This window comes from Phycodurus eques, chromosome 20 (assembly GCF_024500275.1).
Source record: "Phycodurus eques isolate BA_2022a chromosome 20, UOR_Pequ_1.1, whole genome shotgun sequence".
Lineage (NCBI taxonomy): Eukaryota > Metazoa > Chordata > Actinopteri > Syngnathiformes > Syngnathidae > Phycodurus > Phycodurus eques.
Window position 1 is genome coordinate 4,165,688 of NC_084544.1, and position 11,053 is coordinate 4,176,740.

At 46.5% G+C, this 11,053-nt stretch overlaps 2 protein-coding genes and 1 non-coding gene across 3 annotated transcripts; 2 read left to right on the plus strand and 1 right to left on the minus strand.

Annotated features, from left to right (window-relative positions):
• The first annotated feature begins 545 nt into the window (after positions 1-545).
• rps27.1 (ribosomal protein S27, isoform 1) lies at positions 546-3,228 on the plus strand. The gene is made up of 4 exons (XM_061664873.1): positions 546-634; positions 1,134-1,242; positions 1,311-1,421; positions 3,104-3,228. The coding sequence occupies exons 1-4, from the start codon at positions 629-631 to the stop codon at positions 3,130-3,132; spliced, it is 255 nt and encodes an 84-aa protein (XP_061520857.1). The 5' UTR covers positions 546-628; the 3' UTR covers positions 3,133-3,228.
• On the plus strand, positions 2,887-3,016 carry LOC133396194 (small nucleolar RNA SNORA35). Its single transcript, XR_009767331.1, has one exon. It is a non-coding gene; the product is annotated as a small nucleolar RNA SNORA35 (small nucleolar RNA).
• On the minus strand, positions 3,101-8,800 carry LOC133395726 (small conductance calcium-activated potassium channel protein 1-like). Its single transcript, XM_061664872.1, is given in 12 exon segments — positions 3,101-3,873; positions 3,957-4,026; positions 4,443-4,570; positions 4,737-4,847; positions 4,919-5,060; positions 5,177-5,298; positions 5,855-6,145; positions 6,220-6,315; positions 7,064-7,585; positions 7,587-7,834; positions 7,937-7,955; positions 8,561-8,800. Coding segments are annotated over 10 exon segments (1,944 nt in total). The 5' UTR covers positions 7,821-7,834; positions 7,937-7,955; positions 8,561-8,800; the 3' UTR covers positions 3,101-3,645.
• Positions 8,801-11,053: the final 2,253 nt, after the last annotated feature.

Sequence of the window (11,053 nt, forward strand, 5' to 3'; positions counted from 1 at the left end):
GTTTGGTTTTAAAACATAACCTCTGCTGCTTACAGTAGAAAATGGAAAAATAAAAAGGTTCCATTTACTATAATCATTGTAATAGGAATAAAAATAATTCGTCACAGGCATGTTGAGATAATAATTTTATATATTCCATCCATCCATCCATTTTCTGAGCCGCTTCTCCTCACTAGGGTCGCGGGCGTCCTGGAGCCTATCAAAAACAATACAAATAATGAAAGCGTCATCATTTATGTTCTATGTAGCAGGAAATTGAGATATTTAAAAGATATACGTGTTTAACGTTTGTCTTTATCGTAACATTAATCCCGGAATTTTATTTGAATTTAGTTATTTGCTCATTAGTCTATTACTTAATACATTTAAAAAATAACATAAAAAGTGTGAATTTGTCAAATATTGCAAATCAGTCACCCGTACGTAAATAACAAATGAATAGTCACACTATAATAATAACCAACCTTTACCTCAGTCACAAAGGACGTAAAACTGTTGAAAAACAGACCTCACCAAGATGGCCGCGACGAAGTCGTCACTTCCGTCTCGGCTCTCAAAGGAACCGCGAATATGAGGGCCTCGCTTCCGGTTATGCCTCCTTTTCGGCAGCGGCTACTTCCTCGCCAACATGCCAGTGAGTATCAGCTCCGCCTGCGCCAACGAGATTTGCCCCGTTTCGTGACGCTCGGGAACACCCGTTCGCAACTCTACGTTTCGCCGAGACCTTTGCGATTCCGCCGGTGCCCGCCGAGTTCGTCATTGTTTGCTTTTAGTCCCACTTTGAGCCAAATTAATATGCGCTTTTCTCGAGCGCATCGTGACTGAAGATGGCGGCGCGCACACGGCAAACATGGTGCCAGTTGTGCTTCGAACACTCCCGTTGGGCACCGTAAATCTCCATAAATGTCTCAAATTGTGTCATTTTGCGCTCTTTTAAGCGAATTTAGGTGGTTACGAGTTGTGCCGAAAAGAGATAACGGGTACGTTACCTAACCAGAAATGTAGGCCAAGTCTGAGCAATCCGGAACAACCAGTTAAGAGAAATTTAAAATGCCACCTGAAGATATACCCACGGTGTCATGTGACGCCTATCATATCATGGTTGCTAATGCTTCTTTCCCTCCCTGCTTCAGCTCGCGAAAGACTTGTTGCACCCATCTCCAGAGGAGACGAGGAGGCGGCACAAGAAGAAGCGCCTCGTTCAGAGTCCCAACTCTTACTTTATGGACGTGAAATGTCCAGGTAACGCAGTCAAGTGGCTTCCGGTGTCAAATTGTGCGTGGGGAATTGACGTGACCGTCTGTCCGTAGGATGCTACAAGATCACGACGGTGTTCAGCCACGCGCAGACGGTCGTGCTGTGCGTCGGCTGCTCGACGGTCCTGTGTCAGCCTACCGGGGGCAAAGCGCGTCTCACAGAGGGTCGGTATCGCCCGGCCACCTCCACCCAAGTTTTGCTGACGTGGTTGTGAGGCTTTTTCGTGCCTCGACTTTGCCGTTTGTAGCCATGCTGACGCGATGATTAAAAACGCAGGTGTCACGGTTGAATGTTGTTAAGTACAGGTAGAAGATTAAAAAAAAAAATGTTCATACCGATTTATTAGTGGTCAAGGAGGCCGAAAACGGAGATTTGGAGCTGATTTTCCTTCAAAAATATTCGCTTCAAAATTATGTACGAACTCCGACACTTAATTTAAATGCTTTTAAGCTATAAAGTTAGGTTAATTAATAAACTGCGTTTCAGGTCTTTATCTCAGCCAATAGAAATATTTGTTTTGAAATTCTAAAAAGTTACATGAAAACTTAAATAAAAATGATTACTTAAATGGATCCCAAAGGTAAATAAAAAAAAATCCGACAATTTCAATATAAATGAAATATGAATCTTTCATTAAGTTAAAACAAAGGGTGGGGAGTTCCCATGGTCAGCAGCATCTCTCAAATAATAATATAATCATAATAATAATAATAATATATATAATCTGAAATTTACCCAGTTTTGAATTGACTTCTTATTGGCCGTCGGATGCCGAGTTGCCTCAAAATGTTGAATGTCGCAGCCAATCTTTATCACCCCCACCAATATTCGGTCTCCCCCAATCGTTGTTTACCTGCTTCGCATTTTGCAACAATCATTGTCTAGTCACTTGCATGAGTGGTCACCAACACGAGTAGCCCGCGGGCGTCTTCCTAAGTCATCGTGATTTGATCGTAATGTTGTATTCTTCACATGGATAAATATCATTAATAACATACTGTTTACTGAAAGATAATTTGAGCTCATTTGTTATGACAGAAGCGTGTATGAAACTGGTAGCCCTTCGCATGAATACCCAAGAAGTTCCGCTCAAGTTCAAAGGTTGGTTGTTAGTCTAAAACAGCGTTGCCTTGATTTAGACGTTTAATCCATTTCGTGACCACGCACGTAACTCAAAAGTTGCATAGCAAATAATCTTTCCCCATTAAAATTAATATAAATATATCGAAGCTGATCCCCCATGAAAGACCAACCAAATATTACAAGATTTTTTTTTAAAAATTGATAACACACTAGACTAATTACAGAATTAAATAGAATGTAATGACTTAAACTTTTTGTAAACAAAAAATAATTATAGACGATATGTGATTGTATTGTTTTATTGTCTGCATGTTGTTGCATTGCTTAGAGTAGTAATACGGCAACAACAATGCTAGTTTTGCTAGCGTCGGTTTTGTATTCAGTGTTAGCATTATGCTAGCAGACGTTCGTAAGACAAAGTCCCGTGGTTTGGTTGAATGCACAAAATGTAATCGTTTGTTACGTTTCAGAACAAATCAGTTTTGCAAGTCGAGGGGCAACCGTGTTGCCTTGCACATGTCAATTCTGATGCGTGTTGTTGTTCTCCCGCACCGCTAAGTGACTGGACTTCCTGCGTGGTGGTCTTCCAGTCTCATTCCGGTGCCAGATGAACCTCAGTTTGCAGAAGGGTTGAGCTAGACCACTGGCCCCCCCCTTTCGAAGGCCGAGAACAAGCTTTTAGCTCCCCGTGTTTTATTGACAAATCACGGAGTTAGCGGATGGCAAAACACTGACTCTTGTGTTTCTGTCTTTTGTCCTTTAGGGTGCTCGTTCAGAAGGAAGCAGCACTAGAATGTTCTTCCCGGAGCTGAAGGAGAGATGACGGGGCGGAGCGCAGGAGGCAGACGCGTTCCTTGTCTCTCAATAAAATGTTTTGGCTAAACGAAAGAGTCTGATTCTTGGAGACGAGCGCTGAGACGTGTTTATTAGAAATGATGACATCATCAAACTGTTACATTACAACATGGAGAGTGCCATTTTTAATTTGGTTGCACGTTTGAGTGGCCAGATTCCCTAACCCAAAAACCTCCTTTTCCACTCCTATGGAATTTATTGCACATTTGGCATCACACACAAAAAAAGGGAAATGTACATTGGGACTGTGACTTTTTGTGGTACATTTGCTCCTATTGATCTCAGCGGCCGGTTGTGAACCCCTTTTCTGTTCCATTTCTGCTTCTATGGTGATGAGACGTTTCATATTTGCCACAATTGGTGGCACGAAAAAATGCAACGAGCAGCATTTTCCTGTTCCGCAATACACAACTCCTCCCTCCAGGGGGCGCCCGACGCCCATTTTCCCATCTACCTGTCCTGGCTGCCGCCAGCACCGTCGCCCTTCTTCTCCCTCTCGCGCAGCAGGTGGCGGATGGACGAGTTCTGCGTGGACAAGGTGCTGGCGAGCAGCGGCATGAGGCCGCGGAAGCCCTCGCGCAGCTCCTCCACGTGCTTCTCCAGGCCGTGGACGTGCGTGTCCAGCTCGGCCCGGCAGCCCTGCACCTCGACCAGCACGTCGCCCAGCGTGGTTTGCAACTGAGGGGTTCCCAAAGCAGCGCTGCGTTCGCACTCGGCTCGGGATTCGCAAGAAACCGTGCGTGTGCACTTGCCTCTCTCACCTTGCAGAGGTCCACCAGCGTGCTGCCTTGGTCGGCCAGGATCCTCTTGTCCACCTTGACGCGCCGAAGCCTGGACACACGATCGAGAAGCCACGTTGACGATGGCCTCACGTTGAGCCGTGAACGACTCGGACGCCATCCACTTGTTTTCAAGCCCTCGAAACCCTAACCCTAATCCGGGTTTGAAACTATTTTGTAAACCTAACCCCGTTTTGAAACCCTACTTCGAATCCCTGAACCTGTTTTGAAAGCCTACTTTGAAACCCTAATCTTGTTCTGAAACCCTACTTTGAAACTCTGACCTGTTTTGAAACCCTAATCCTGTTTTGAAACCCTAATCTGGTTCTGAAACTCTATTTTGAAAACCTAACCCCGTTTGAAGCCTTACTTCAAAACCATAATCCTACTTTGAAACTCTACCCCCGTTTCTTTCTCCCGTTGAACTTTTGAAAGGTTTTATCTGGGCCTCATTTTTCGGCGTCTTACTGGTGGATGGCGAGCAGCAGTTTGCGCTGGTGCATGCGCACCATGGTGTGGTCTTTCTCCCTGGAGAGTTTGGTGTGTTTGTAGATGAACCAAGTCTCCCTCAGCACGTTTGCTGCCGCGATCTTCATCTGCACGGGACGAAATATTCACTCTCCGATATTGTACGAGCACTCGCAGTCAGACTAGAAACGACAGTATAGCACAAGAACTTAATCTTAGACTCCAAACCCTTGCACTAGAACATACTGTACAGGAGTAAATGATAAAATGATCAAATAAAAATGGTAATGGAACCCGTTTGGAGATGTGCGAGTCAATCATGAAGTTGTGCACGCTCTTCTCGGCCCGCGTCAGCTCCAGCTTCCTGGCCACCACCGCCACCACCAGGACGGTGCAGCCGGCCCCCTGCAGAAAAAAAACATTTTCGACATCCCTCCGACGAAAAGAATTGAAATTTTCCGGAATTTTCCGCTCGCCATGATCCCGGTGAGGAGGCAGATGCTGCGACCGCAGTAGGTGTGAGGCACCACGTCCCCGTAGCCGATAGACAGGAAGGTGACGGAGACCATCCACAGGGCCTCCATGTAGTTGCTGCTCAGGTCTCTGTAGTTGTGATGCCTGAAAACGTTTACACTTCAGTCGGATTCAACTTTAAAGGTTACAACAGGTTTGCATTTCATCTCGAAAATTCTCTTTTTAAAAAAAAAAAAAAAAAACGCATCGAAGTCGTGGACCTCTCGCATACGTGCAGCCCCCACGCCGCCACGATCCACAGGGAGACGCTGAAGATCATCAGCACGGTGCCCGGGTAGGTGGTCATCAGGGTCTTGCCCACGAAGCGGGCGTTGAAGTGGATCTGTGGGCGGCCGGACGGAAACCACCGCACTCTGAGATTGTGATTTGAGCCACTTGGAAACCATACTAAACTACCATACGTATTTTATTATACCAAACTGTACCAAACATAGCAAATTTTTACCATGCCACGCCAACTGTTAACCATACCATATCATGCAAAAACGTACCGTAAGAAACTGTGCCATACCGTACCGAACTCTTATTACACAATACCAGAACAAAACTGCACCATATCCAAACAAACTGTAACATACCATATCGTATCATGCCAAAGCCTACCGTACTATACATGCGCTTTATCACACAACGTGCTAGTATATACCAAACCAGACTGCACCATACCAAACCGTACCATACTGTAACAAAATGCACCATACCATACCGATTTGTTACAGACCTGATGGAACTATACAATGCGAAACTGTATTACACCAAATCAGACCATATCATACGATAACAAATTGTACAACGCTAAACCAACCAAACGGTACCACGCCACGCCAAACTGTATCTTACTTTTCAATCAAGTGTTTGAGACCGGCTGCGTCAGGTACCTTGTTGAGCGCCCCGATACTACGCGACGCCGTGTCGGTGAAGAGCCTGCTGTGCAGCATCATGGCGCGGCCCAGCAGGTAGAGCCTGAGGAACATGGGCAGCGCCAACACGATCTCCAGCTCCGTCTCGGACAGCACCGCCGTCGTCGGCGTCCGCCGCTGCAAGTAGGCCACAAGGCCCACCGGGTACGGGTGGACGGCCGCCGCCGCCAGCTCCAGCGCGATCAGGGCCAGGCGCTCCGTCGTCATGGCGATGCGCCAGTCCTCCGCGCTGCTGTCGTGGACGTACAGCTAGGGTGGCATTGTCAAAATATGCGAGATGAAGCCTCCAGGTAACGACTGAAACGCCAATTGGGTCGGGTTACCTGCACCTCGCTGCAGTGGTACGCTACGATGAGGCCCAGCAGGATGATGGTGGAAACGCTGATGATGGATTTGAGTGTGAGTGAGTAGACGGAGCTCTGTGGGTGACGCACACACACACACACACACACACACACACACACACATAGGTCAGGACAAAACTCAATCTATGGACTAGTAACGGAGATCCTATGCATAACCTTATAATTTTACATACATCGGAATAATCCACGTCATGAACGCCGTTTTGCGGACGTGCTGCGCTTTTCACGCAGGTGCTGTGTCAAAGTGGACCGTACCAGACCAAACTATAACGTATCAACTTGTGCCACAGCAAAATGTTGAAAAGAAGACAGAGAATGTCCGGTTTGGGTGCATTTCACAAAACAAAAGCTACTATTGCTACCGCAAGGTCGTGTATGGATGTTAGCTAGTTTAAGATAGCCTGCCACCGCGAAGTAGAATATATCACAGATATAGCTGCCAGTGCAGTTTCAGTCGCATTATTGAACAAACGGCAACAACATAAACATATAATAAACAGCAGCATGCAAACTGGCTGACAGCTAGTTAACAGCTCGCCGCTAACCTGAGCTCGCAACAGTTTCCTTCGTGGACGCTCACGTCTCTCATCAGGCCAGACCCCGCCTTTTAAAATCCTACACGCTTAAAGTCACAGATAATACAGTGTTGAAAGTGAGGAGGGTCGCCCCCAAGTGGACAACAATAATTCCTGCGCTTCCCGTGCACATTTTGCCGTTTAATAGTGGAAAATCCATGTTTTATCTGATTAGTCGATGGGCTAATCGGTGGAATAATCGATTGGAAAACTCTTCGATAACGGACCTTGCTGTAGATGCTCCAGGAGAGTTCCGTTTCCATGACCATCATGACCACGCCGAAAATCCCCACGGCGAGAGCGCAGTCGTTCAGCCTCTGCCTGCGTAGAAAGAGCGCCCTCCTGCGCACCAGCCGCCACCCGATGCTATGCGTCTTCCAGTAGCGGTCGTCCTTGGCCTCCGCCTTGCGCTTGGGGCTGGAGGGGCGGGGCGCCCCGGGCAGGAGGCCCCGATCCCGATCCGTCTCATTGCCGGGTTCGGGCGGCTCGTCGTCCCTGCTGGTGACGATGATCTCCGGGAGGCTCTGGCTCATCTCTAAGGAGAGGCGAGCCTGCCTCTGGAGGCTCTGGACCGGAGGCCTCCTGGAGCTTTTGAAGGGGGACGCGCAATGGGCCACGTCTTTAAAAGCGCAACCCTTCGCCTGGATTCCGGAAGCTGCCGAGTTCTTGGCTTTTCGCTCCTTCCTCGGACAACTCTGCCGTTTCTTCTCCTTGCATTTGACTTTGCCGGGCCTCCCGGGGGAGCACGGCCGAGGCTGGGGCGCACGGGTGGCCGTTGTACAAAGGCGTGGTGGCCATGGCCTGGGTGCGGTCCAGCCACACCGTGCGATCCGCACACCTCTGGAGGGACGGGCGGATCCCGCACTGGGGGGGGCGGGCCCGGTGGGGGGAAAGCGTCCTGGGGGGAGGCAGCGGAGAACGCTGGCCCGCCACCTCGCATTCGTCCACCAGGGAAATGTTGAGCATGGACGTGGAGGAGTGCATGGTGACACGGTTGACTTGAAGGGGACAAAAGGTCAATTCAACATGCTGAAATACATTCGAAACATCGTGCAAGCTTAAAAATATGTAAACCAAAAATATTTCACATATTTCGGTACCTGGTTTGGCTGCATTACGCTGAAAAAAAATAGAATCAAATATATAGTATACTGTATATACAGTACTATTATTTCTATTTGAAGATTTTATAGCTGTATCATAATATATTTCTGCCTTTTCACAGATTGAAACCCAATTTTAAAAGTTAGAAAAAATATTTTAAAGTTTAAATTTCATAGAAATCTGTCTGTTTTACAGACTATGGAGTTGCATGTTTTTATTTAACAGATTCCATATTTACTATGTAAAACAAAACTTTCTAGATTTCTTTTCTTTTTTTTTTTTACATTATTAAAACTTTACAATTGTAATCATCTAGAAAAGTCAAGATTCAATACAAGAACTGTACCAAAAATAGAGCTTAGTTTTTACTTTGCCGCAGTTCAGAAAAGAAAAAAAAAAGAAGATATTCAAATATGTATGTGTCAAAACTGTACGAGTTTAAAAAAAAAAAAAGAGGGGGGTTGCTCTATGTTTCGGATAAAGGGTAAAATAAATAAATAAATACATAAATAAACTCCCACAATTTGGCTTTACGTTTTTCATTGGACAATTCCGATATGTTTATCAAATGATATAAATTCCGTTTTCAGTTTGTCAGTCAGAAAGCAAGCGCTTCTTACCTTTAACAAAACAAGTGCGATACTTGCTATTTCTTCAGATTTGGAAAAATGCTGTTGCCTGTGGAATAAAACAGTCACTCCTGATGCATGTCCTCACTGAAAAAAAAGAACAAAAAGTCACGATGAATGGACATACACTGGTAAAAAAAAATATCTTTTTTAAAAAAGATTGAATGATCAGCGTAATCAGCTCCTAAAATCCAACAAGAATGGCCGCGCTCCTTCCTAACAAACCTGTCCATCAGCGGCAGCCTGCTCATGCCGGAGCTCCTCCCATCGATTGCAGCAGAGGTTATCAACCCTTTTCCGCGTATGGTGATGACATGTGACCGCACACACGCGCACACACGTGGACACACTTTGATCCACGACACGTCCCATGCATTTATTCTCCAGGCTGGCCGCGGTCCCGCCATCAGGACGTCTTCCTCAAAGCTGGGCTGAGTGACAGCGTCGACTCAACTTGCAGATGTTGCGAAGGCAAACAATCATCTGTGTGTGTGTGTGCGTGTGTGTGCGTGTGTCTGCGTTGCCAAAAATCAGCCTGGGCAGAATGACTATTACATCACTATTGAGGGCCCGGGCAAGCGGTGCGAAGGCCCAATCGTCATTGATTTTCTTTGTCGTCATGGAAGTTTTGGGAAAAAAAAGCCACTTTCACTTTGCGACATCAAATTTGGTAGACACGTCTACCTTGAGTACACCCACAAAAAAGTCTCTATAAATCGTGGCCAAAAACACACGGTCATTTTTTTTTTCCCAGGGGCCGTGTGGGTCAATTTCAAGATGGACTCCTCCTGGAGAAACAATTTAATAAAAATGTAACCTCCAAAATCAGTTTTCAGTTGGGAACATTTAGGCACATTTATCACGGGTAGACCCGCCAATGTTTTTTTCGAGAATCTACGCCTGAAAAGACACAGGAAGTCGGCCGTTTCGGGTGAAAGCAAATGGACGATATTTTTATTGTTATTATAAGAATCCTGACTATCCGTTGGGCAGATTACACTTTAATCAAGCGAGACCCAATATTTACTCGCTTATGAAATATCAATTATGTCACCTCTTAGCCGAACAGGTGGAATATTAAGCGCTAAAGTCATAACAATGACACGCGGCGAGGTTATTTATCCAAATCCGCCCGACAGATGGATCTACAGATAATATGGCTCGCTATAAATGGGCACGGCGGGTGGGGGCAGGCGGATCCGGCTAGTAGCAGGATAAAGAATCGTATTTTCTAATCGGAAGGCGACGTGTATTCAGGGTGGGATGGCCGGGTGGGCCTGGGTGGGCGAACACATAAGGGTCCCACATGCCCATCAAAGTCATGCTTGGATGAGTTTGGGGTGGAAGAATCCAATTTAACAGCGATGGGCCGGGAACTCAAATGGAGCGGAACGGATATTCCCACATCTTCTGCCTCAAAAGTTTGACCTAATTAACTTAACATGGTGAGCAAAAAACAGCTGTCGCTAACGCTTTAGTTAGCTTACGTCGCTACACCAGCGGGTGAAAATATTCGAAAAAGCTCCCGGGGCGACGACATCGTTGACATATTGGCGACACGATGAATCCCAAGAATCCCAATCCCAAATTCTTTTTTGGGGGGGGGGGTGGGGGGGGATCGAATCGGATGAGATGAGGTGAGGCTACCGAACGAAGTGTCCCGCCAGATGTTAGCCCCCCACCAAACATCTCACATCTGCCAGCCGGTGAATTAATTCAAGCCTGCCGCCAAGAAGCGCGCCAAAAAAAAAGACTTATTTTAGCATGTCTATTCTTGTGTGTGTGTCCAGTCATCTTCATTTAGTCTCCTCTGTTGTTATTGCATCCCGGATAAGTGGAATTAAGCCGAGGCGCTCGCGGGCCGCTAATTGCTCCAGCTGTTAAACGACGAGGATTCGCAGCTCCCCAACGAGGCGGGGGTCAACGGACAATTGCCAGTTAATTTTCTGCCTTGCATAATGATGAAAATATAACCCCAATAACTAGAGAACGCAATTTCTGTCGAAAATTCGGCGTGAATGCCGACGAGCTGAAAGGCTGCTCCTTGAAAAGGAGGCGGTAAATATTTCAAATCTTTTCCTCATTCCAGAATGTGATTGTGAAAATGGGGGAATTTGTTCCGTATGTCCTGAATGAGCGGAACAGTTCGAAGAATGTGGAACAATGAAAAAGGTGGGAATTTGAGGAATGTGAAATGACTTTGAATGGACTGAACATTTCTAAGTGGGCCAAGCATGCAGTAACAAAACAAACCACCAGAAGGAGCTCACGCTTCAATTCGTGTCCTGCAATCCCAATGAAGAAAGATGAATGGAGTTTTCCCAACCGAGCAAACCTGTTATTGCCCACCCTCCCTTGACTCCCACTTTGGAAAATTGCATCTAAGTGGCACGTCCATGATGGACATCGACCATTTTGACGCAGAGCGTGAAAAATGGGGGAAGACCCCCCACCCCGCCTCCCCTACCAGGGAAGAGAGGGCTA

Bases quoted from the DNA above. Each gene is read 5' to 3' on its own strand.
- rps27.1 (XM_061664873.1), top strand. The intron at 1,243-1,310 runs GTAACGCAGTCA...GTCTGTCCGTAG, and splicing joins TATGGACGTGAAATGTCCAG to GATGCTACAAGATCACGACG. The intron at 1,422-3,103 runs GTCGGTATCGCC...TTTGTCCTTTAG, and splicing joins CAAAGCGCGTCTCACAGAGG to GGTGCTCGTTCAGAAGGAAG.